General features: G+C 34.6%; 1 protein-coding gene across 2 annotated transcripts in view; it reads right to left on the bottom strand.

Annotated features, from left to right (window-relative positions):
- Positions 1-9,054: 9,054 nt before the first annotated feature.
- The window catches only part of SRFBP1 (serum response factor binding protein 1), a 102,225-nt gene continuing 83,689 nt past the window's right edge, over positions 9,055-27,590 (bottom strand). For both annotated transcript variants that reach the window (XM_027875127.1, XM_027875128.1), the window contains 4 exons: positions 18,780-18,861; positions 17,360-18,062; positions 14,556-14,593; positions 9,055-12,358 (listed from right to left, as the gene is read on the bottom strand). In XM_027875127.1, coding sequence (XP_027730928.1) covers positions 12,171-12,358; positions 14,556-14,593; positions 17,360-18,062; positions 18,780-18,861 — 1,011 coding nt within the window. In that variant the 3' untranslated portion in view covers positions 9,055-12,170. The remainder of the gene's footprint in view (positions 12,359-14,555; positions 14,594-17,359; positions 18,063-18,779; positions 18,862-27,590) is intronic.

The raw sequence follows: 27,590 nt of genomic DNA, 5'->3' as shown, positions 1-27,590 counted from the left end.
CTCCTTCTTTCTTTAGAATTGTCTTTAAAATCTTTATAATTTTATTTGAAGGCTTTTATTTAAAATATTCTGATGCAACATATTCTTCAGTGCACTTTCATATTCTTTTCTTGTATGTCTATATTATGATTGCAAAGTTTATACAAAATGACTTGAATAAACAGTTTCAAGTGTTCTGGTTGTCCAAATGTTTTACTTATGAATAGAGTATGAATTTCAAATTGAATTGAACTGTTTCCCTATGTGACTTTTAAATGATAAAAAGTTCAATTGTGGACAGATAAACATTTGAAAGTAACTGTTATTTTACCTGATTGGGCTCTCATTTGTTCTTTTTTCCTAAACCATCTTCTTTACATTTTAAATACTGGGTTTCCCTATCTGGCCCAGGCTAGAAGTCCAGGGGCTATTCACAGGCGGATTCAGGCTACTACTTATACTACAGGAGCTTTGGCCAAATCCATTTCTGACCTGCAAAAATTTACTCCTTCTTAGGCAACCTAGTGGCCTCTCTGCTCCTAGGGGCTTACCCTACTGATGTAGAAATTAGTGAGGACAATTGATCTACATAGCCCAATGTAGCTCCAAATTCCCCAAGGTCTTGATATCTGTCACCATCTTCCTTACTGGTAGCTGGGATTACAGACATGCTCCATCATGCCAGGTTCAATCTAGGCCATCTTCTAAGAAAGCAGACGTTGCTTTGGCCAGAGAGCTTAGCATGGAACCAAACACACCTCTACTATATTTAAATTTTTTATTAGATTTTAGAGCAAATATACCAGAATCACAGAATCTCAGAGTTAGAAGGAACCCCAGAAGCCATTTGTTCCAATACATGCCTGAACAAATATCCTCTGTACAGCACACCTAACAAGTGGTCACCTAGCCTTTGCTTAAAGGCTCATAACATCATATTATTTCTTTATAAAATAGGGTATAAATTATTTGAATTTGTCTTTCTTATCAAAAGGATTATTTCCTATTTTAAATATATATATATATGTGTATATTATTGTTTCTTGTATTATGTTGACTTTTTGGTATTCCTGCTTGTTAGGGACAGTACTCAAAGCAAACAAAGGCCAATGTGATTCTGGACACAGCTTTGCTGTTTTTTAGGGCAAACTGAGCCTTGGTCCTATCATGTATCATTCCATGATGGTGATGTCCTAATATTTTCTGAGGGACTTTTCACCATTTAAAGGCTTTCAGAGTGTTTACTGACAATCAGCAGTATTAAGGGGAAAACAAAAAAGAAATGCAGCCTCATTTTCCTTGAAGAATCACTATAAAGAAAAAAGAAAAGAAGAAAAAAGATGAGGACACAATCCAGAAAGCCAAGGCTTTTTTTCCCCCATTTGGAAGGACTAAATCTTAGATCTCAACAACCTGGCTTGTGTTCTAGGTGTTGCCACATCTTGACAGTTTATAGTAGGTCTCTTAATGCAAGCTGGTGATGAACTAATGATCTGAAGCAGCCTCAGTAATATCAGGGACATAACACAAATAATAATGCCTTGTCGTGATACAAGGCAGTGAAAAATGAGCAGCAGTAATACCTGGGAAACACCAGGGCCACAGTACAGATGATGATACTTCTGGCACAATTAACAGTTCTTCATCATTTATCAAGGTCATTTGTAGTAAACTGGCCAAGAGGCTAATAAGCCTTCCATGTAACTTGACCTGAGGATCTAAATGGATACCACGGCTCTCCCAGTACTGTTATCAACTCAGTACTGCCTAGCTCACCCACCAAAAACTCTCCCTCCCTGAGAACCATTATCAGGGGAATGATATGAAATCTTTGCCCCCTTAGAAACTTGTGTGGAGTTGCCCCTTTGTTCCATAGGGGCTAAAAAAGACTTTTCTTCAACCTGATCCAGGGACTCAGAAATAATACTCAGTCAAACCAAGTAAATACAAATTTACCAACATGATGATTTTATTTCCCTCAACCGGTGCCATCCAATAACGTCACCTCTTGGGCCGCTGATCCCTGAAATGTCTGAACTAACCCAGTCTAAAAGAATCCTACCAGTTGAGAGGAAGTTGAACTATTTCACCAGAGCCCTTTGAAGGGACAAGAACTTTGAGGTCCAAGTAACTTTGTTCTGGGGAAGACATAATAGCTCATTTTATCAATTAAGTATTCCTGGAGACTGGATCCCAGAAAACATTGGAATAGAGAGACCTTTCTAGGGTGGCACTGACTTAACATTGCCATGGTTTATGGGAGGAACGAAACCTGACCTGGGCAGTCAGGTGCATGATGATGCAGCTGTTGATTAGCAGGGGAAAAACGTCTTGCCTGATATGGGAGAATGCCATTTTTCCAGATGAAGACAGATTGAGAACCACTTGAGTTAGGTGGGAGCTCAGTAGGGTATAGCTTTCTCTTTACTTGCAGCCTTCTCTTCACTTAAAGGGAATCATATGATCCTGTCAATCAATAAACATTAAGCACCTACTATGTGCCAGGCACTATGCTAAGTGCTGGGAATTAAAAAGCAAAAACAAACCAGTTTCTGCCCATGAGGAACTCATAATCTAATGGGGACACAACATGAAAACTACATATAAACAAAATATATAAAAGGTAAACAGGAAACTATCAACAGAGAAATCCCTAGAATTAAGATGGATTAGGGGCTTCTAAGTCATATGAGCAACAAGATGGCAGACACTGTCTTTGATCCCTACATCTCAAACCTCCCCCAAAATAGAACTTATGTATGAAAGATAAAGCAACTTTAGCTATTTCCATGCCCTAAGAAAGCTAGAATACAAAAGGTTTAAAAAACAAACAAACCAATCCCAAACCAGGAACTGACACTGTGCTTGCTCTTCATTCTACTTCCCATGCTATTGTCAGTGAGACTTCACTAGCAGACCCAGGGACATGACACAGGCCTACATCAAAACTCATCCCTATACTCCAGTTCCCCTTTCTTCCAATTGGGGAGGGAAGCCCTTCCAGTGCCACAGAGACCTTGACTCCAGTCTATGGGAATTTCCTCAGGCCTCAAAAGCCAATTTGGCCTTCAGGAACAAAAGCCTGCTGGGGACTGCAACCTGGAAGCACCAATGTTGCAAAGCTCTGAATTGCCAGTGCCAAAGAAAGCAGGTTCTGAACTGCTGGTGCAAAATATTCAAGCCACATGAAAAAATGCTCCAAATCACTAAGATAAATATAAATCAAAATAACTCTGAGGTTTTACTTTATACCCTGCAAGTTGGCAAAAATGACAACAGAAAGTCAATTTTGGAGGGGTTATGGGAAGATAAATGTTAATGTTAATATATTGTTTGTGGAGCTGTGAAATGGTAGAAAACAATTTGGTAATGGAAATAAAATGACTATTATGTCCATACACTTTGAACCAGAGACTCCATTACTGGGATTATATGCCAAAGAAGACATTGACTTAAAAAAAAAAAGCCCCCAAATACTGAAATATTTATAGAAGCACTTTTTGTGATAGGTAAGAACTAGAAACAACATGAATGTCTATCACCTGGGGAATGGCTAAACAAATTGTGGTACATGAATGTAATGGAATACTCTCATGCTATAAAAATTATGTGTATGATGAATAGAGAAGCATGGAAAGCTTGGAAGCACAGAAAGATCTATATGAACTGATTCAGAGTGAAGTAATCAGAGCCAAGAAAACAATACACACAGCAACTACAATGTAAAGAGAAAGAACACCATACTAAAAAAAAACAAAAACAAACCAAAAGTAAATGTAACAAAATTATAAAGATCAAGTGTGACTTGAATGAAGAAATATGAGAAGACACATCCTCCAACCTACCCCTTCGTGTAGGCGTGAGATCTACAGGTGCATTGCATATGTTTTCAGCTTTTCTTAATGTGTCAATCATTTGTGCTGACTTTTTTCTTTCTTCTATTAATCATTTGTGTTGACTTTTTTCTTTCCTCTTAAAAAAATACTATTTGTCACATGGGATGGCTCTCAGGGAAGCGGAAGGATACAATGGTGATGTAAGAAGCAGAAAACATTAACATATCTTTTTAAAAAGAGGTATTGGGAAAGGCTTCTTGTAGAAGGTGGGATTTTAGTTGAGATCTGAAGGTAGCCAGGAAAGATAGGAGATGGAATGAGATCAGGCATCATTTTTTCTGCTCCTTCTCCTGAAAGGCATAGTGCTCTGAAAAGATTCTCTAAGCAATAACCTTTTCCTACCCTCTACTACTTTTTTTCTTTTAAACAATAAACAAAAAACCACCCCTCTCTTCTCAGACATTCCTACATCAGATACCACTGTAGCCACGTTGAACAGGATGTTCAGGGCTATCTCCTCAATGAGTTAGTCTGGTGGAATCATGGCATGCAATCAAGCATTATGAAATCATGACTTCTGGAAAGGAGGCTCTTCATATCTCTTGCTAAACTTTCTGTAGATTCTTGTTTTTTTTTTTTTTTTGTTTTTGTTTTTTTGCTTCACTGATTCTGTCTTATGATCCTTTTCTTTTAAAGAAAACTTTTATTTACTGAGATCTTCCAGCCAAGATATGTGTTTAAATGGGAGGTAGACTACCCAACTTCTGCATACCTACTGTAGCAAAACCACGAAGTTCACACCAGATTGACTAATTGTCAAGGAATCCAATGAGATGGCTAATATGGAAATGTTTTGCATGATTTCACATGTATATCTGATATATTGGTAGCCTTCTCAAGGGGTTAGGGGTGGGTGGGAATTTAGAACTAAAAAAAAAAATACATTTTTAAAAAATCTAATGAGAAACTACCCAGCCAGAAGCCCAAGGGCAATAGGAAATGGGGTTGCCATCAAGGCCTTTGCCAACACCAGGAGAAGGTAGCCTCCCAGTATGACCAGATATACATAGCCTATTATAAGGTGTCCATTATAAGGCTACACTTCTACAGGCAGCAAGAGTGGAGTCACCCCACACCTCCATTCCCCAAAGCCCTAGAGTGGTGACTTTGGAAGTAGAAGCTGACAGTGAGCAGCCAGCAGTGACTCTAAACTCCTAATCAAGTACCAAGGCTCTAAATTCCTAATACTGTCCTTAGACATCAGAAATGGCCCTACAGATCCAGAACTCTGAACCTGAATTATCTGCATGGAGGAGTGGAGAGGTCTAATCCCAGGAGACAGAGGCTGGCATAAGAAACCAGGTGACACAAGGTGAGAACAAGAGGGGCCAACCACCCCACCCAAAAGTGCAGCAGGTGGCCCTAGGATCATTCAGGAACTAAAACAAAGCTAGAAAGAGAGGCAAATTGAAAAATTAGCAAAACAGTGACAAGTATCAAAAATCATCATAGATCTAGAGATTTCCAAAAAGGGGCAAATAAACTCATAAATACTTGAAGCAAAAACCCAAAGGGGGCAAAAAGGCTTTCCATAAATATATGAGTATATAGAAGAAATGATGCAGGAGATTAAAAAAATAAATAAAAGCTCTGGAAAAAAAGACTGGAAGAATAGTTTGGAACAGAAAACAATGAACCTCAATCAAATAAGACTCCCTGAAAACTAGAATAGACAAAACAGAAATCAATGACTCCATGAGACAGCAAGAAATATTAGAGCAAAATCAAAAGACTGAAAAAATAGAAGATGACATATTTTAAAAAAAACTGACCTATAAAACAAGTCAAGGACAGATAAGAATCAATGAACTCCCTGAAAAGCATGACCAATGAATAAAAAGCACAGATACTATATTTCAAAGAAAAATAAATGAAAATTGACCAGATCTGTTTGAACCAGAGGACAAAAAGAACATAGAAAGAATTCACTGACCATCTCCTGAAATAACCCTCTAAAGGAAAATCCTATGAATACCAGCCAAAACGGAGTTCACAAGTCAAAGGAAAAAAAATACTGACAACACATAGAAAAAGCATTTCAAGTACCAAGGGACCACAGACCCAGCAGCTTCTACATTAAACAAAAGTAGATCTTAGAATGCGGTATTACAAAAGGCAAAAGATATAGTCTTACAACCAAGAATAATTTAATCTGCAAAACTGAGTACAATCCTACATGGGAAAAAAAGTGGACCTTTAGAGAACTTTCAAATATTTTTGATGAAAAAACCAGAGCTAAGTAGAACTTTGAAATATAAGCATAAGAGTCAAGAGAAACATAGAAAAATGAAATACATTTGGGCAAGTGGAAGACAGATGATGATGTACAGTTAGCATTCTACTAGAGGGAGAAAAAGGTGTCCCTTAATGTCTTCAAAGGGTATTGAGGGAATTAAATAAGAAAAAAACAGAAGTCCCAGGGGTGGACCAATTCTATTTTGAAGTCTTGAAGAATGGAAAGAGAAGGGAAGGTTAAAAGGACTACACTAGTATAGTGGATTAGTACACTAGTACAGACTATACTAGTATAGTATATATACAACAGTAAAGTATAAAAGAGGAAGAAGTGGGTATAACCTGTTATTTCATAATTGGGATATGTGAGTAGAGGATACAATCAAACAGGACTGGGAGTGGACAATGGACCTCACTGGACCTCACCTATCAGTAACGGAGAAAGGAAGTTTCAACATGAACACACACACACACACACACACACTCACACAGAGTTTGGTGCAGAAATACATCAGTCATGACAAAGAAAAAAGCTGAGATACAGGCTGGGGAAGTGGTTAAGAGGGAAAATAATATCAGGCAGGGAATAACCACAAGTAAAACAAATTTCCTATACTGAAGGGAGAAATAAAAGGAAAAAACAAAATAAAGAACTATAATACAACAGGGGTCCTTTAACTTGCATCTAGACTACTGAGGAATGTGTGAACAAATAGTGAGATATGAATATACTGGAATATAATTGCACCAAAATAAAATGGAAGAAATTATTTCAGAGAATCCTGGGTAGTATGAACTGATGCACAGTTAAGTAAACTGGACCAGGAAAACAATAATACATAGAGAGCAACACTGTAAAGAAAAACAACTTAAGAAGGAAAAAAAGACTTGAGAACTTGATGAATGCAGTGACCGACCAGGTCTCTGGAGGATTTACAGCAAAGCATGATATCCAGCTCCTGACAAAAAGGTGATGGACACAAGATGAAGAAACATATATCTATAGACATGCCCCCAGCACTGATTCATTTGGCTTGATTATGCTAACTTGTTACAAGATATTTTTTTCTTTTCTTTCTTTTGATTTCTAATAGGGGGAGGGAGAAAGGCATAGCAATAGTGATACCAAGAAAAAAAATCTATTGAAATCCCTTTAAAAATGCACAGAGAACAGAAGAAAGTCCAGAAGGAAGAAGATAAGCAGGACAGTTTTGAAAGTTATGTCTAGAAATTATATACTTTAAAAAAGTAGGTAGTATGAAATGGAGATTTCAGTTTTCTAGAGGAATCTTGTATTTTGTTGAGCATATGGAAATGCTTTTTGGTGTTTTAAGTTTAGAATAAAAAAAAGCTGGGCAAGTGTGCTTATTAAAGTCTCTAGATTGATGACATAATATTTTCATTCTGAGATTGTCTTAGAAGGAATCTCTAAAGGGAAAGGACAAGAGAGAAACTTGGGGGAAGTGATACATGCCTGCTTTAAGAATTTGGGGCAAGAGTAAAGGAGACTGCTTTCTAGGAAATACAAAGCAAAGCATAAAAACAAAGTCTAAGATCATAGAATGTTAATGACAACAAATAGAACCAGTATAGGATTTTCACCTTTCCAACTGATATGGAGGCAATGCAATTTTTGCCCTCTACAGGATAGATTTTTTGAAGTTCTATTTAACTATTTGCAGCAAATATAATTTCAGAAGCTAAAGTGATAACTCAAGTTTCATTGTATTTTACTTTTTCATTGACAAACTGAACCCAGATTTTTAGTTCTGTGGCTTATTTTTATTTTAATCATGTACTTTCAGTAGATTAGTACCTTGTACAATGATTAATGAAGATGGGATTAAGTGGATTGTTTCAGAGTTATTTTTAGTATAACTGCAGTATTTTATGGTATAAACCTTGCCATTACATGGCTATGTTCTAAGTTAAATAAAATCTTGTATAGCTAATTTAACTAAAGAGAAATCAAGTAGACATGTGCAAATTAAAACAATTTACAGGACACTTCGAATTCACAGAATATTTTTTTCAAAATGATCTCAAGGTGGGTGAAAACTTTTGTTTTCAGTTAGGAACCCTGAGATACAAAGGAACTAAGTATTCAAAACATTCACTTTTCAAAGTATGCTTGAAATTTTTGTCTGAATATTAAACATCTTCTTGTAAACAGTTGACATCACATGTACAAAATTTAAAATGACAGTAAAAAAAATCATTTTTAAGTGCTTACTATACATTAGATGTGGTGCTAAAGGCTATGATATAAAGAAAAACAAAAACTGTCTCTGCCTTCAAGGAGTTAACATTCTAATGGGGGAGACAAGCTGGAAAATAACTAGGCATATATATTTATATACATATGAACATGTGTGCAATACATCTATTCATATGTATATATATGTATGTGTGTGTATGTGTATATATATATATATCTCACCGATTGACTTGTATTCACTATATGACCACGGTCATTCAGCCACTCAGTATGCTAAGCAACTCTCCATGATTAAAAATTAATAGAAGTGTTGCTGCCCTGAATCAGTGGTGGAATTTCTGTATCAGAAGCGTAGACTGAAAAATTCCAGGCAAACACTTTACTGAGGGCATAGCTTTGTTTTAATACAAAATAGAAGACAACATGGTGGGCTAAACAGAATATTGGATATGAGGTCAGAGAACCTGGGACTAAGTTTAGACTATGCCTATTACCCATATGGGCTTGGACAATTCACTTAACCTGGGGAGCTAGGAGAAGTCAATTTTTTCATCTGTAAAATGAGAGAGGGGCAGCTAGGTGGCACAGTGGATAGAGCACTGGCCCTGGAGTCAGGAGGACCAAAGTTCAAATCTGTTCTCAGACTAGACATGTTACACTTACTAGTTGTGTGACCCTGAGCAAGTCATTAACCCCAATTACCTCACCAAAAAAAAAAAAAAAAAAAGAAAAGAAAATGAGAGGACTGGACTAGATGGCTTCTTTTTTAGCTCTATTATTCTATTAATATTACTATTTCCTTTTCTCTTCCCTTACTAGCTCCACTGCCCTGAAAGGTAAGGAGGCAGAAGGGGACAGATAGGGTGGGAAAAAACTATAGCTATTATGTATGTCATTGATAAATATTGTTTTGTGTCAAGAACTCAAAACAGGATTATTTGCATGTGAAACATACAGATGTTATATGATTGCTGCACACTCTGTATTCTATGTGGAAATATGAAGACAGAGAATGGATCAGTGATTTCATAAGCATAGGAAACTTCCTCTATTAACACAGGTCAGATCCTTCTCTGCAACTCATAGTCTTGGAGAGTTGCCCAGGGCAAGGAGAACTTAAATGAATTTATCAAGGGTCACAAGGGCAGCATGTGTCAGATGCAGGGCTTGAATTCAGGTCTTCCTGACTCCAATGCTAACTATCCACTGTGTCTCTTATGTAAATATTAAAAAAAATTAATATATTTAGTGTCACATATAACATACACATTATATGAATTACATGTCCTATGCAAACATATATTCACATAACCCCAATTTCAAGGGAACTGTGACTTTGCTAATGCCTCTCAAAGCATTAGTTTAAAAAAATGCAAAAGCATGTGAAATTAATTTAATACATGTTTAAAAAAATCCTGCCACAATATAAAGGAAGAATTAAAAGGACACTTTGTTATCAGGATAGTTATGTTTTGTATACCATACTAGAACACATTTCATATAGTTCAACTGTAAGTTTTTCAATGTTTTGAACTGCTAGAATGTTTTCTATACTTGATAAACACTGTCATGTAAAGGAATACTCTTAAAGAATACAAACTCAAGTCATTGAAAATGCAAATCAAAAAATACTGAAGAGTACTTTTTAGCGCAAAACACAAAAGATACTTTTAACTCATGGAACTGATGGCAGCTATTAAGACAGACTAAACTATTCTCCTTTATTTGTTAAAATTGGAAAAACTAAATATTTGGGGAAGGGGTATTGTTGAATTTGGGAATAATAACAAACAGCTCTTCTTCATGTACAGAATTTTGTCTATCTTTGTTGAAAAACAACAAAATTATTTTGTACTGAACATAACATACAGAAGGATGGCTTTTTCTTAAAACAAGTTTTCCTAGAAGAGAAACACATGTTCCAAAATGCAAAGAGTATTACCACGTATGGTCACAGGGTACTTAGGGACTGCAGAATGCTTTGATTATATGGTCCTAAACATGCTCTGAATTTTTCAGAACTTTTGCAACTACCCTCATATAGGCCCACTCAAAGAGGCAGGTGCAGTGTTTCATTCAATGTACTGGAGAACAGACTGGACACAAGAAATATGACTAAAATCCACTGAAATCCAAATTCACTACAGGTCTGTACAAATTTGGTGCTAGACACTTCTAATTTGTGAATAATACTTGTAGATGTGAGAAATGACTGTAAATAACTGTCTCCCAGGCCTGTGCTATCCATGATATTAAATTCAGGCACATTAAATAACAGAAGGGAGTGGTAATGATACAGATCAAAACAAATAGGAGTGTAGCTGAAGGCTTACCTGAATAGAATCTTTGTTAAACAGTATCATACTTTGGAGATGCCCCTTATCCCAAAATCCCATGCATGCTAAACTCCAAACTAATAGTTCTTCTTAGCCCAAACACTTAAAACTTGTCCATAAAATAAAAGTGACCTTTTGATGGGGGAGTAAGGAGAGGTGAAGTAGAGGGAATTTGGGAATAGTGGCCAAAGGGAGGAGACAGGATAATACAAGATAATAAGTATTCTGCATTTTTGTTCTCTGACACTGATGGTCTTTCCATCATGTTTTTGCCTCTCAGCATAACAAATCTACAAATGTAGCTCATTAGAGCTTACATTTTCTGGAACATTTCTGTAGTCCCTATGTCCTTAGTTAAATATTTAAGTCGTTAAGTTCATAATGAAAGGTAGAAATAACTTTTCAGAGCTCATGAATTTCCTGCTCACCAGATGGCTTTTCTTGCCATAAGTGCAGTGTAAACTCTTAGTACATATGGAATTGATCATGCTTGTTATTCAGTTAACCAAGAACTTCTCATTTCTCCCAGAAAAAAAATCCTTAAGGCATTTGTTGGGGGTGGGGGTTTCCTACTAAATAATAAAACTTATAGCATTTTCAGTAGTAGTACCCTTTTTAGTGAGTAATCTCAGTAGTCTGTCCTTGGTCAACTTGAAAGTGGAAGTAATTATCCAATTTTAATCTATTCTGAAATTTATCTCCTATTATATTGTACTTCAGTGAATGTTTTTCTAAGAGGATATGGCCCATTAGTTATAAGCAAAGGATTTCTGAATTAAAAGAATCTTACTGTTGATGAGTTTAAAAATTAAAGAAAACATTTTTTTTGTTTGGATTCAAATGTTTATCTAAAGTGTTTGGAGTGAGAACCTGAACACCACAGAAAACCAAAGGAAATAAAAAATATGGACTGCATTTTTAACTTCCTCAAAGTATAATATATAAACATTAATTTCATGGATGTGACAACTTGAATATTTTTAGTTTTGATAACAGGATTAACTTTTAAAAATTGTTTTATGACTGTTCTCTTAAAAGTGAGTTAATTTTCCATGTTTTTATATTGTTTTTCAATTTATCCCCCCATATTTGCTTTTAAGAGAACTAAACAAATGAAAGTGTCCATGATAAATAAAACTAGTATAATCTGAGATAAAAAGTACAATGCAAAAATATTTTAAATATGAAATAGCTAAATGTTAGGTGATGAAGACTTTTCAAGAACATGCTATTTTATTTTCTTACAGGCATTATTATAATAATCATTATTTTAAAATGCAATTTAATTAGCAGATGTATACCATATATATGTATGTACACAAACTCAATTATAAAGTTACTGGAATTAAAATGGGAAAAAAAACCTCTTGCTTCCTAAAAGTATTCAGACAAAAAAGGGACAAAAATAAAAAGTAAAAATAGTCTAAAATAGATCACACAAATAGGGAAATCTTCTTAACTAATGTAAAAATTCACCAAAAAAAAACAAAAACAAAAAACAAACCACTAGTCATCATCAAATGTAATTTTTTTCCCTTGAAATACTGCAATTTTAGACATCTGTTCTTTTCGTTTCCGGCTTGCTTCCCAAGAAGGATGAAGCGGCTGCTGTAATTGCTGTTTCTTATTTTCAGGCTTTGTATACATACTCCTGTCAAGGTGATTCTTGATCTGAGGTTCGTTTTGTTGAAAAGCTAGGTAGGGGGAGAGAGACAGGAAGAGACAAAAGAATGGAAGTCAGGTAAAGATACTATATGTCATGTATGCACATACATATATGTATGCCATACAATGTATACATATGTATGTAACACACATATGCATGTAATACATAAATATGTATATATACATACTACATACACACATACAGTTCCTGTGTTCAAAGTGGTTGCAATCTAGTAGGGAGAGAAGACATGTACAGAAATACTTGGAACAGTCCAGATCTCTCATCCTCCCCTCTTTCAGAGTCAAACATTCAGGAAAAGGTGTTTATACTGGTCACCTCTAGACCTTCTTTTCTTTCACATATCAACCCTTTGCATTCTCTCTTCCTACCATATCATTCAATTGAAATTGTTTTATCCAAAGTTAGCAATGAATTCTTAATTATCAAAACCTTTGGCTGTTTCTCATTCTGCATCCTTCTTGACTCTCTGCAGCATTTGACATCAAGATGGCCACTTTCTTTCTCATTTTTCTTGATTCTGTTCTTTATTGGTTCTCCTACCCATTTGGTGCTTCCTTTGCTATATCTTTAACTGTGTCTAGCTCCTTAACTGTAGGTATATCCTAAGACTTCTGGATTGTTTCCCTTCCTATTTCTAAATCAGGGTTGTGGTAGAGCCAGCTTGTATTTGCTTGTGAAATCCAGCTGTTAAACTTCCAGTGAGCATTTGCACCTTGGAAATCAGCAAATGTTACAACTCAGGATTTGATTTATTGTCAAGAAAGTGAGGAAGAAATATTAATATTTTATTAATATTAATGAAAATAAAAGTGTGGTTTTTTTCTTTTGGAGAGTCAGCTGTCAAACATTTACCAGCAAATGCTGCTCTCACCCTCTCTGTGACTCAACTGGCTTGTATGGGTTCAATTATCATCCTAGCAAGTCAGTATATCTAGTTCCAGTTTCAATCTTGTGTTCCAGTCCCACGTCAAGAACTGCTTCATCTACATTTGCAACTGGATATGCTGAAGGCATCTTAAACTCCACAAAGCAGAAGTCATTATCTTTATCCACAAAACTATCCTTCTTCTGATGTTCCCACTACTGATGAGGGCACCATCAGCCTTCCAGTCATCAGATATGTGACCCTGATGCACAGTGAAGTGAACAGAACCAGGAGAACGTTGTACATAGTAACAGCAATACTATTTGATGAAGAACTGTGAAAGTTTTTCTGTAAGTCCATAAAGACTTAGCTATTCTTAGCAATACAACAACCCAAGACTATCCCAAAAGACTAATGATGAAGCATACTATCTGCCTCCAGAGAAAGAACTGATACTGACTGAATACAGACTGAAGTATGTTATTTTTCACTTTCTTTCATTTTTTTTCTTTTACTCAAGTCTTCTTATACAGAATGACTAACATGGAAATGTTGTACATGATTGCACATGTATAACCTATATCTGATTGTTTATATTTCAGAAAGGGTTTAGGGAGGGATAGAATTTGGAACTCAAAACTTTAAATAAAAATATTTTTTAAAAAGTGCATGGAAGTTGAAAGGGTAGGGTGAGAGAATGGCTGGAGTATTATGAAATAATGCTGAAAAGGTGGCAACTAGATTCTGGAGATCTCAATCTAAATACTCTGTATCTTATCCAATAGATAATGGTTCATCACTCCATTTTCCTTTAATCACCATTACAGAAAGGCCATCTGCCTGGAGATACTTAACACTATACATGACAACTTTATTCCTCAAATCTTTTTTACTGAGAGGAAAAATACATCCATCCAAAAAAGAAGCATTCTTGTCTATGGCAAAATGAGGTTATAGACAGGACAAAAGAGAAAGCATGAAGGCTATACAATATATTTTGCATCACATAATATAAAAATTAAAAGCTTTGCAGCTAGAAGGGACCTTAGAGGTCATTTAGTCAAACACAAATATAATCACATAAATGATAATGAATACAAAACTTACTCCCAAATATTCAGTACCAAATAAATCAATCTTATTATGAGGTAAGAGCAAGTGAATAATTTCCATAACACAAATCAATACTCTGGGATATAAAAATACATATATTTTTTTTTAGAAATATTCACACTCTTTTCGACAAAATCAAAGTGAAACAAATAAAACCATACTTTGTCTTTAAAACCACTGAGATTTTTATTGTCACTTTGCCTCAGTATAGACAATTCATACATACCTGGAATTCTGTTTTGAGGAAACTGTTCTCTGGCATTTCTAAAAGGAAAAAAAAATTACATTATCATTTTTAAGAGAAAAATAAAGAGCTAGATTTTTTAAAAGATATGAGTAACAAAAATGATCACAAAATGCTGAATGTAAGGCAGTACAAAATTCTATCTTTAAAAACTCTTCAAAGTTAAATATGGGGAGTGAAGCAAAAGCCAAGGAATTTTACTGTCAGGTGATATCTATTCAACAAAAAGATTTCCGTTGTTATGGCAAGATTAGGAAAAAATCAGTTTTATTTCTTTCTAGCATTAAAATGTGATTACCTTGTTTTTCATATATTCTTTAAAACTAAAACAACTCTTCCACATTTTAAAACGTTTAGTACTGGAGTAGGCATAATTCACATTTATAGGGCCTGGGAGGCAGGTGGAACAACTATTATTATGCTTATTTTTGCATATATAGAAACTGAGTCTATGAGGTTAAGGGACCTGCCTGTGATTACACAGATTGTGTGTGTGTGTGTGTGTGTGTGTGTGTGTGTGAGAGAGAGAGAGAGAGAGAGAGAGAGAGAGAGAGAGAGAGAGAGAGACAATGAGAGAGAGAGAGAGAGAGAGAGAGCGTGTGCAAGGAATCAAATCTAGGTCTCCACTCCTAGATCAGCACTTTTTGCATGGTATACCACAGTTGGCAACATGAAATTCATTTTCCCATATAAGCAATGTTAGAGATAGCACTTAGGTTTCTAGGCTATGTCACACAAGTCAAAACATATACTATTGCTACACTACAGCTGTAATACTGAAATACAGTAGCTGAAATACTAGTATTTAGTTCTATATAATATATATATATATAGTAATATAGTATTTTAGCCGAAATACTATGGCTATAATTGTTCCCTTTCCCCTAAGAAAACACCAAGAAACGAATTAGAAAAGCAACACTGCTGCAAATGCGTGTGCGTGTGTGTATGTGTGTGTGTGTGTGTGTGAATACAATAATCTGGGAAACTATCATTTATAGTAGTTTTATTTTTTTTAAAGGGGAACATATGTTTTGGGTTCCAACAGGAAAGACATGCCAGCACATCTCTTACTACAGTCACAGACAGTATCTTGGCAGGAAGCAAGGTCCCCTGCCATAGCAGGAAGTTGTCAGGGAGGTTGTTCATATGTAAAGGACATTCCTGACCTGGTGTTCATATTTTGGGGAATCTGAGAGAACACAGGAAGGAGAAGGTAGTATGACTGGTCACAACTAACACCAACAAACAACTGCAATCAAGTGGTATGCTATTTTCAGTTAAGAAAATAATTTTAAATTATGTCTTTGAACTTCTTGCTTCCTACTGGTCTCAAAAGTGAGACAGGTTTATGAGATAAATGGAAGGCAAATATATTTTATATGATTAATGGATCATAGATTTGGAGCTTCAGAAGGATCTTCAGAAGACCAGCAAATTTAACCCTGACATATTGAAACATGAGAGGCTATTTGACTTGCCCAGGGTCATACAGCTACTAAGTGTCAGAAGCAGGTTTGGAGGTGAGTTTTCCTGATTCTAGGTACAGTGAATACCCTATCCACTGTGAAATACTACCTCTTCAACATTCGTTTCATTAGAAAACTCCAACAATAGTTAACATACAGCATGCCATGCCACACTTTTCCATTTTTGAAATCTTTCCCATTCAGAGATCACTCTCCAACCTTGAATTATGAGAAATAAAACTCCCGAGGAAAGCAGTTCTAACAAAGCTCAAAAGCAGAGAAGAATGGCACCACTATCAACTTTGAGGGAGCTGGAGAATTGCATGGAAAATCAATGATGTAACAAATACTATTCAGTTTTCTCATAGGTTACAATAAGACAGCAGATTAAAACCAATATGAAAGGGGAGTTGCTAGAACCTGAAATATTAAGAAATGACATTTATTAGCACAGTCAATAATCTGCAGTTAGAGGTCACTTAATATGGTAAGGACAAACAGCATCTTCCTAACTCAACAGTCTCTCATCTTTGAATTACTTCACTTTTAAAAGATCAATATTTTCACTGGTGTATTATTGTCTTAGAAGAACATATAGTTTCATGTTGTCTGTCTCCCATATAGTAGAAGTCTTTCCAGAAGAGACAGTTGCCAGAGCATGTGCTCTGTTGGCAAGGCCTCCAGAATCACCTTCGTGCCACGATGAGGCATTAAAAAGAAATTACTTTAAGCAAAGTACTAGCAAAACATGGCAAAATAACTTTCTATGGTTCCACCCAAGGTAATATCAACGCCACAATGAGGCACAGGAGTAGAACTTTACATCAGGCCCTTTCTCATAACACTTGCAATAACTGATGTTTATAATGAAGACCATGATTTATAAAAAATGCTTACATTCTTCTCGGTATACACTCTTGATAAAGGCAAAGTAAACATTTAACACATTTTACAAAGGTTTTCATTATAAACAGAATTTTTAAAGTTTGGGTATTTAAAGGGCTAAGGTTTAGTTAAGTGAAAAAAATCACTTAAATGATACTGGATAACTGAGACACTATTGAATACATATCTGCATACATTACTGTAATATAAACAATTCCATAAAAATGACTGGAAAAATGACAGAGCAAAACTCTACAAAGGGGATGTGCTAGTGTGTATTTGGTTATAGGTACCTTAAACAGAAACCCCCATGAAACTTCCATAGACTTTTAACATTCATACAATTTGCTAATACTATTTATTTGTGCAGCTGTGTCTAAATAAAACAAGGAGAACTCTGATTGTTATTTCAGTACAGGAAAATGGCTTTACCTTCTTGTCCTTCTGGATTCAGATAAAGAAAAAAAAAATGTTGATTCTAGCCTCCTGGCTTTTGTAGTTGGCTTCATTTTCTCCATCCTCTCCAGTTTCTCAAGCTTTTCTTTTTCAGGTGACACTTTTTGGGAAGTCTTTTGGTCCTTAACTGAAGAACAGCAGCTATTTTCCTTCTTTCTGGTCCTCTTAACTTTCCCAATAAAGAAATCATCATCACTATCACTATCTTCAGACAGCGAAGACTGTTTGTAAAATCTTTCTTCTGTGCTATCATCAAAATATTCTTTCTCTCCTTCACTCTGTTCTTCCACATCACTGCTATCATTAGTGATGATGGTAGAAATTTTTGTTCTATTTGTCTTGTTGGTGACGGCAAGATTTTTCCTATCTGTATTTTGGGTTTCAAAAGCATTCAGAGAAGGTTCCTGAGAAGGTTTTAATGCCATAGGTGGAGGAATCCCTATTTTCTGCTTGTCTGCCATCTTACCAATTTTTTTTTGAAGTGTGTTCGGCTTCTTTGATAACGTTTTAACATTTTCTTCCTTTTTTACTGTACTTTCTTGGTGCTCGAATTCATTCAAATTGTCAGGAGAGCTCTGCTTTATTCCTGTGTCCTCACTGTAATTTTCTTCTGAAGAATTCTTCAATGATTCAACTTCAGTAATATTCTGTCTTGAATCTTTAAATGCTTTGACAGCATCTACAGAAAAGTAAAACAAGCAATTTGAGACACATACGTTATAAAACTTCAAAGGTCAAGTACTTTTTACATTACTTGGAAACACTTAGAAGTGCTTTTTACATTACTTAGAAACACATTACTTAGGATAGGGCATTATATTAGACATATGAGGCAGACAGTAAGTTTCTTGAATTCGGAAAACTCTTTACAGACATTATACTTAATCCTATTCACTGAAATCTTTAAAATTTACAGTAAAATGTCTACAATTCTTTTTAAATAAAGAGATACAAGTTAAGGGTTCAAACTTGACTGAGTTTAAGCCAAATAGAAATAGCATTTGAATTTTTATAGAAATAATTGAAATAACAGAAAAAAAGTAAATTCTTTAACCATTAATGCCAGTGCTAGATGCCATCATATCTTTTCAATTTATTTAATTTTGAAAAACACATTTTATACACCGCAATATAATATGACTGTGATATATACAAAATGATATGATTATGTCAGTCAAACTGAGTGTGTGTAGCTATCTATCAGTCACTATTCTATTAGTAAAATATGAGATTTGAAAAAAAAAAAATTAAAGACTTCAGCCATTACAATCATTTGGAAACAACGTGACTTGAAATAAATCATGAAGTTCATTATATTTATAACAGCAGAGAAATATTTCCAAATAGAACATGATTATATAGACACATATGAACTGTGAAACAATTTAATTCATACCTTTCAGTGCATCTATTTTTTTCTTCAGTAATGGATGTGTAGCTAGTCTAGCAATTGCTCTTTCAGTTGCTGTAGAATCTGGCTGTATATTTTTAAAAAGTGCACTGTTAGCCATTTGATGATGATAGTTTGAGGATTAAAATAAATTAATAAAAGCAAAATAAAATCTACCAAAGTCCTACAACAGTGAGTTTAAAGCTCATTAAACATATTGTACTAACTTAGTTTATGTTTTCTTCATTAGTCAAGCCATCTTTCATGTTTGTCAATATCTTAACTGGTAGTGAGATGGGATTTTGCAGGGACAAAATCACTTAAAGCATTAAATTTCCAAACAGTAATCCAGCTGGGACTCTTCCCCAATTCTGGAGCTAGTTTTTTATTCATCCGAAATGTTTACAATCAGAATGTTAACCTAAGAAATGATTTTTATTTATTTTTTTAAGAAATGGACAAATATGAAATAGACAAAAGGAAAAAATTTACTTTAATACCAAATGACCCTTTTTCCCTTCTCCAGTGAGAGTAATGAAAAAATGGAGTAAAAGGTATTAAGAATCACAGTTTTAAAACTAATTTAACTGCTACTTTACTAAAGGGACAATTTCTGTTCAACCAATGAACTGATTTATTCATTGAGAAACTGAACTGTATCCATTGATAGTATATCCTGAAATTAGTTCAAAAGAAATCCATATAATTCAAGATAAATATTAAATACAGACTTTAAAAATAATCTAAAATAAATATTTATCAGATGTCTATTACATTTAATTGGATTGTACCTGGAATCAAAGGAAATACAAAATAAGTGTAAAGACATGGTCCCTGGCCTAAAGTAGGGCATAGGAAGACAAGACCAAGTGATATTCAATAATGAGAGGATGGGCATAATACTGACTGCAAATGCAATAATTCAAAGAAGAATTTGTTTATAGTATTTGGAGAAGACACATTGGAGCCAGATTACAAAGGACCTTGAAAAGGAGGCAGGACTTGATGCTACAGGAGAAAAAGAACCTTTCGGGGCCCTGATCAAATGACTCTTTGTATCCCTAGTACTGAGCACAGTACCTTGTACATAACAGGTACTGAAAAACGCTTGTTTCGTCGGACTAGGGTTATTAGTAAAGCTGTGAACTAGTCCAATTGTTTTTATAAAATAATCTGTAATTATTAACAAAAATCAGTAACTTCATACCCACAATAGGCATTTACCTGAAGAATGACAAAGACATATTCATAGCACCACTGTTAACTGTAATAAAAATCTGAACCACAGTGAGTGTTCATCATTTGAGTGATGTCTGAACAAAGAGGTTGAATCTAATGGAATGCCATTACATTCTAATAAGTGATTAGTATAAGGAATTCAGAGAAATAAGGAAGATATGTATAAAGTAAACAAAAAAGGGAGAGGAATTAACACTTGTGCATGCACACACACATGAACAGCCCTTCATCCACCCCAGAATAATATAAATGAAATAACACAAGTGCAACTAAACTCAAATAAATTAAAATGAGTGATTTTGGTTCCAGAGAATGGATGATGAAATATTTTCTTCCTCTTGGTTAATGGATGAATATTCTGGAGCAGAATGTCACATCAGATGCAGTTGTTATGTGGTTTGGTTCTTCTCTGTGGTTTAAAAACAAAAGGCACTGGTAACATTTTTTTTTAAAGTAAGAAAGTCAGGGAGAACAGAATTGTTATGATTTCAGTGATAAAAATAATACAGCTGGGTAAGGGATGCAGTTTGTATTTGAAAATGATAGACATAATGAATCTGAGGAGATAATGGGACATTTTAGTAAAAGTACTCGTAGGAATTTGGAAATACCTAGTGAAGGTGAGAGGTAAGGGACAGAGACTGAGATAATTAACAAGGTTAATATGGTTTTAGTATGGAGATAAGGCAATGCAATGTAAAGACGACTGGTGCTTGAATGCTGACTCTGCTACTTCCTACTTGTGGACAAACACATTTAATCTCTCTGGAGCCTCAGTTTTTTCATTTGTAAAACGAAGACTAGACTAAATGATCAGTAACATCTATGATAACATCTATGATACTATAACTTCTTCTATTACTTATAGAAAGTAGTCTATTTAAAAAAATAAGAACTTAGATATCAAACATGAATATGTTGATCTGTAAAGAATAGAAAACAGTTATTATGTACAATTTTTTAAAAAGTGTACATTAAATTTAACATGGTATTAACACAATGAATAGGCAGCATATTTGCTGCCTTCTAGACTTATTTCTGCTCCCTTCTGGGTATTTTTCTAATGTTTCATTAATACTTTTTCCTTTCGTGTTTCACTATTATTAAATACATATTCTAATCATGTTCCCCCTCCCCACAGAGAACTCTTGAAATAAAAAAGCAGAGTTAAGCAAAAAACAATGAAAGCATGAGCCATGTCTGAAATTATCTCTTCCTGTACCTCCGGTCCTCTATGCCAAAATGAGGAATGCATGATCTGAAACATTGTTAAGTCTTCTGCAGCATGATTAGACACTAATAATCAGAGTTATTAAATTCATTGTAGTCATAGCGTACACTGTTCTCCTAAGTCTATTGACTTCAATCTACATTAGTTCGTATGTCTTCCCAGGTTTCTCTGAATTTGTTCAAATAGTGATTTCTTACGACACAATGATATTCCATTTATTTATATATCAAGATTTGTTTGACTATTTCCCAAATGATGGACACACAGCAGTTTCTAGTTCTTTGCTACAACAAAAAGTGCCTTTATCTGCTGGGTCGTTTCCCTCTTGATCTCTTTGGGGGATATGCCAAATACTAGTATATCACTAGGACAAAGAGAATATAAATATAGTAAAGTGACTTTCACATTTAGCTCCAAATTTCTTAACAGTTAATTGGGTCATTTCACAACTCCACCAATAATGTATTAGTGTCCCTGCACTCTCACAGTCAGTTACTGGTTTTAGATCTAAGACACCACTTATTATAATGATAAAAGGTCCATTTAATCTTACATCTTATAATTTCTTTTTATCAACTGCAATTTGTCAAAAGCTTTTTCTGAATATATTGATATAAATCATGTAATTTTTATTATTAATGTGGTCTATTATGTTTATAGTTTTTCTAAGGGTGAAATAATATTGCATTTCAAGTACAAATCTGACCAGGTCATAGTGTACAACTTTTACAGTATTCTCCTATAGCTCCTTTGCTAATATTTTATTCAAGAACGCTATCTTGCTATTAATTGGAAATACTTTCCTTCTTGCTTTATCTATCCCTGGTCTGTATAACAAAAATATATTTGTCTAATAAAAAGAGATTAGTATTAGATTGCTACCTCTCTCCTCTCTCAAAGTTGGAGTTAATTGTTTTTTGAATACTTGATAAACATTCACTTGTAAACCGATCAGAAACTGAGTTTTCTTTCTTTGGGAGTACATTTATAATTTGTTCAATTTCTTTTTTTTCCCCCTAAGATTAGGCCATTAAAATTCTCTATTTCTTATCCAATTACTGTAGGGACATATTTTTGTAAATATTCATTTGTTACATTTAATTTACTGGTTTTGACGGCATATAATTAGATAAAATATTTTCTCAGTCTTTCCTTTATTTCTTCATTTGTTGTGAATTCTCAATTTTCAAGTTTAGTAATTTGGTTTTCCTCTCATCTTTAAAATTCACTAATTGTTTAGCTATGAGTATTAAAAAAAACAGCTCCTACTTTTATTTTTCTATTATTCCATGGTTTGTTTAAATTTTTGTTTCTCTCTTCTTTGATTTTAAAAATTCTTATTCTTGTGTTCATTTAAACAACTGATTTTTGTCTAGGCTTTTTAATTACATGCCCAATTCATTGAACCACCCCCCTCTTTTCTGATGAATGTATATAGAAACATAAATTTTACTATAAGAAATGCCTTGGCTATATTTGAAAAGTTTTATTTATGTTGTTTATGTTGTAATTTTGTTTGGTAAAGTTATCTGTTGTTTCTGTGATTAGTTCTTTGGCAAACAGAACTTTATTACTTAGTATCCAATTAAGTTTGAGTTCTTTCTTCAAATACCCTTCATTGATTATAATTTTCGTGCTGTGGTAAGTAGAAAATATGATTAATATTTCTGTTTTTCTGAATTGGTTAATGAGTTTTTTGTGCCCCAATTGTTTCTTCTGCTGTCCTCTTTTTTTTAATGGGTGAGTTAACACTATTTATGTTTATGGTTATAATTTGCCATTTGTATATTCTTCTACATTCTATTCTCTTGTAAAGTTTTCTTTGTTTACTCACTGTCCCTCTCCTTACAAAGAAGGATGAAGAGTGTGCTCAATACTAGTGATCTACACTTGATGAAATTCGCTTCCACTTCATTTCACAGTCCCATTTATCTTCTACTTGCCCAAACCCAAATCACAGGTACTTACCTTCCTTCCTTCCCTTTGACACTTTCCTTTATTATGCACCCCTTGAGGCTGAAGCTTGATTTGCTTTTGACTCTTTCTTGAATCTACCCTTCTTCCTGCTTTTTCACTTCTCTGAATTCTCTCCTGTTTCCTGTTTTAGTCTAACATATTTCTGTACCAACTCTGGGCAGATGTGAATGTGTTCTACCTTTCTTTGTCTGGTTCACATTAAAGTGAGGTTCATATATTATATATTTCCCTACTACTTCCTGCATGTTTATATAATTTTATTTGCACACCAATAATCTGTGGGCAGCTAGGTGATAAAGTTGATAAAGTGCTGAGCATGGAGTCAAGGAAGACCCGAGTTCAAATCTGGCATCAGATACTTACTAGCTGTGTGACCCTGGGCAAGTCACTTAACCCTGTTTGCCTCAGTTTCCTCATCTGTAAAATGAGCTGAAGAAGAAAATGGCAAACCACTCCAGTATCTTTGCAAAGAAAAACCCAAATGGGGTCACGAAGAGTTGGACATGACTGAAACGAATGAACAACAATCTGAGATAAGTTCTTTCTTAATATATTCCTTTTTCCATTTTCTTTTATTTCTTCTCTTAAGATCACCCCCATACAAAACAAAAAAAACCAAAAACAAACAACAAATAAAAAAACCTAAGCCACATGTCTTAGTTTACTTCTCCTAAGACCTTTGATGATATTGTGCTTCTTAGGGGACATTTGCTTTTGCTCCCCTTTTCAGAACATTAATGTGGCATCTTAGTGTAGTTCCTTTCAATTGCTCAAATGTACTGAACTTTGAATGTTTCTTCTGAGTCGTGTTTGCATTTCAAAATTTCTAATGGGCATTGGTTTCTTTTCTTTTTAAACTCATGAATGCTTGAAAGCATTCTATTTCATTAAATGTCTATTTTTTTTCCACTGTAGGATCACAACTCAGTTTTGTCAGTTAAATTATTCTTGGTTGCTAGTCTTTATCTTTTGCAATATCATCTTCTAAGCTCTTCTGTCCTTTAACGTAGAAGGTGCTAGGTTGTGTGTGATTCTGACTGTGGCTCCTTTGTACTTGAAAACTCTTTCTGTGGTTTTTTTTTTCTTTGATGGAAGCTCTAGATTTTGGCTATGACATTCTTGAGAGTTTTCATTTGGTGATTTTTAAAAAATAGAATGGTCAGTGGATTCTATTTTTCACTCTATCCTCTGGTTCTAGTAGGTATAGGCAGATTTCATTCATGATTAAGTATCTACTTATCACTGTGCTAAGCACTGCCAGGTCCTTGGGTAAGGTTTTACACCTCCTGCCCTGAAAGTCTGTTTATTCTTCCAAATCTTTCATTTATAGTTCTCATTTCTTCCTACTTCTTTCTTCTTTTGTATGATTTCATTTATGACACAATTTAAACTTTAAAAAAAAAATCTTGCTTCTTTTCATCTAAACTTCTATCTGACCTAGTGGCTAAGCTGTGTAGTTCCCTGAGGCTTTTTTTATAGGTGATATTCAACCATACTTTGTTGTACCTCTTCAGTGTTCAAAAAGATATGTGCATCTATTTAGGGGAGGGGAAAAGGGAGTTGCTGGTTTTAAAGAATCAATGAGTATAAAACTGAAATATATGGTTGAAACCAACTGAAAACTAAGGCACAAAATGATTAAACAAATATTACTTGGTTACAAGATCTAGTTGTTGGCAGAGTCAGAACCAGAATTCAGATTTTTAATCAAGTGTTCATTCATGATGTCATTCATATTAAGGGTAAAGTACTAAAAAAATCAAAGAGTGTTTTAAAAATTAGTGAACTCTGTAGGACATGCTTATATAAATCTCTGGAGGTGCTATGATGACAATGAATTCTTTAGACATGAGGTTATAAGGTCTGTGTTCATAGTTAATAATTCTAATAATTCAACTAGAATTTAGGCTGAGAATATTTCACTACTAGGTGGAAAAGTTTTAAGTTCTTTGACTTTAATAAAGAACTATTAAGAAAAATAGAAACTGGATTCTGATGTAGATAAGAAAATACAGATAATGTTAACTGCAATGTAATTCTGAATGTAAGCACGACATAGAATTATTACTATAGACCAGGAGGTCTTGCCACACGCCATTACTGTAAACCAAAGAATCACTGGGTTTTTCTATCTGCCAGCAGTTGAAATCTCTGTGCTCTCTCCCAACTAGAACGTGATCTCCTTGAGAGCAATGACTCTCTAGTTAGCCTTTTTTTTTCTTTCATTGTATTAAATTCTTTTTGTAGAGAAAGGTGAAATGAAAGGATTGAAAAATAGATTTGAGAACATTTTGCATCCTCTCTTTTTGCCTCTCCCTAACAAGGAGCTCATGAAGTAACTAATACATACCTCTGACTAATGAGTACTGGACACACACCAATATTTATTAGAAGCACGTTCCTTTGCCTCCAGGCCTTTAACTGGCTGACTCATTCCCAACTTGTGCTGGCCAAAAAAAAAAAAACAAAAAAAACAAACAAAAACACAAACAAAAACCCCAACGACTAAGACCTGAACTCTTCCCCTGGTGTGACATTCAACATGCTGACATGAGACTGCCTGTTCAGCCAGCATCACATTTCTAAAGATCAAAAAGTGTTTTCTTTGGATGTTTTCTTCCATTACTGGTGGGCATACTTTTAAAGTTAATTAATATTTTTTTCTCAAGTTACTTCCTGTAAGTTCAAAAAAGATTCTATTGTAAACTTCATAAAAATACAGTTGCTTCTTTGAAAAATTTGGCTTCTTTTAATGAAAATGTAATAGGAATTTGAGCAACCTCACTATACCAAATAATACAAGTTAAGAGCCCTCAGGTATAGAAAATTAAGAAATGATAGGGAAAAAAAGCAAAAAGAACTTGTCACAAGGTAAGTCTTACAGAAAAAATAAAGACCAAATCACCAGTCCATTGTTCAATACTATCTCTACTCCCACAGGTCTCCTACCACCCTAAATCACCCCTGAAACTGCAATGCCTGGGGCATCAGGAAATAACTTTAGGAATTAACGCCTTGGCAGTTTCCCAAGATGTGCAGAAGCCACATTCTTCCAGGCACTTCTGTTCCCCCATTAACATCTGCTGAGCAATTTCAGTCATTTGATTATAAACTGATAGTATGCTAAGGTAATCTGTACTACCACAGCAAGTTGGGGCCTATCAAACATTCAAGTCCTTAGTCTTGAGAAGAAAGGGGTAGTGGTCATGGAATATTGAGCATAAAAGACAAGAATAAGAAGAGACAACCTCTTTGATGATCACTGTCTTCACACAGAAAACTTCTTTCAAGAGGAATTCTGCTCCTTTGTTTCTTGGCTAGATAACTATCAGAAAAATAGCAATATAGGCGAACAGTTTGATGAGGATGTCAATTGGCATAAGATTAGTAAGGTAGAGGGGCATTTTATTCTCCTCCTTGCAGCTCAAGATGCTATCCTCGCCAATCACATCTATTTTATGAATTTGAAGGTTCTGAATGAATATCAATAACATGTGACTCAATGCTATTAACTCAGTTTTCATGTCTTTGCTAGCAGCCCACAACAACTGAAATACTTGTATCAAAGCAAATTCTGTTAAGTAAAAACTCTTAAAAATAGATGTGTTCACCTAAGTCTAAATCTGTGGAAATCTATTTAGTGAAGATACTATCTTCTGAGAATGATATCTGAATATAGTAACTATATTTGAGAATCTAATGTTTTTCAAAATATAGTAATGATATTTTGATTACAAGTTTCGGTAATGGGAGTGTCATTGCTTGCTTTGTAAGAAAAGAGAAATGGGGGCTGGTTCCTTCATTTTTATGGATGAAGATACTTTTTTGCGTAATAGGGAACTCTATAACAATCAATGGAGTAGCTAGCTATTTCTCTATAAAGAAAGTATTAAGAACTCAGAAACTTGGCATTAAGGAATTTAAGAGTGTGAAGACTATGTGGAGATAATTTGGTCCAATATATGATGCATTTTAAGAAGAGGTACTGAGGCTCAGAAACGTTAAGTGATTTTTGTCCAAGGTCACAGAGCAGAAGGATTAACCTAGGTTTACAGTGATAGCGTGTGGCAAGACCTCCTGGTCTATAGTAATAATTCTATGTCATGCTGACATTCAGAATTACTTTGCAGTTAACAAAGCTCTTTCCACTACTAAGCAGGATAATTTATCTGCTCTTAAAGGTTGGGTTACATTCGTAGCAAATAATTACCCAAAAGACTTTAGAAAAATATGTACCAACACTGGAAAATGTAGTGTAAATTATGGAAAAGGGAAAGCTATTCATTCTGGAAAACAAAGGTGTTAATGACAGGAATATATAAATGGCAATCATTCATATGAGTAGTTTTATTGAATTCTGGCTGAGTTAA

Source organism: Vombatus ursinus, unplaced genomic scaffold (assembly GCF_900497805.2).
Source record: "Vombatus ursinus unplaced genomic scaffold, bare-nosed wombat genome assembly UNPS02014807.1, whole genome shotgun sequence".
NCBI classification, from domain to species: domain Eukaryota; kingdom Metazoa; phylum Chordata; class Mammalia; order Diprotodontia; family Vombatidae; genus Vombatus; species Vombatus ursinus.
The sequence above is the reverse complement of the archived record's forward strand: the minus strand, read 5'-3'. Positions and strand labels throughout refer to the sequence as shown.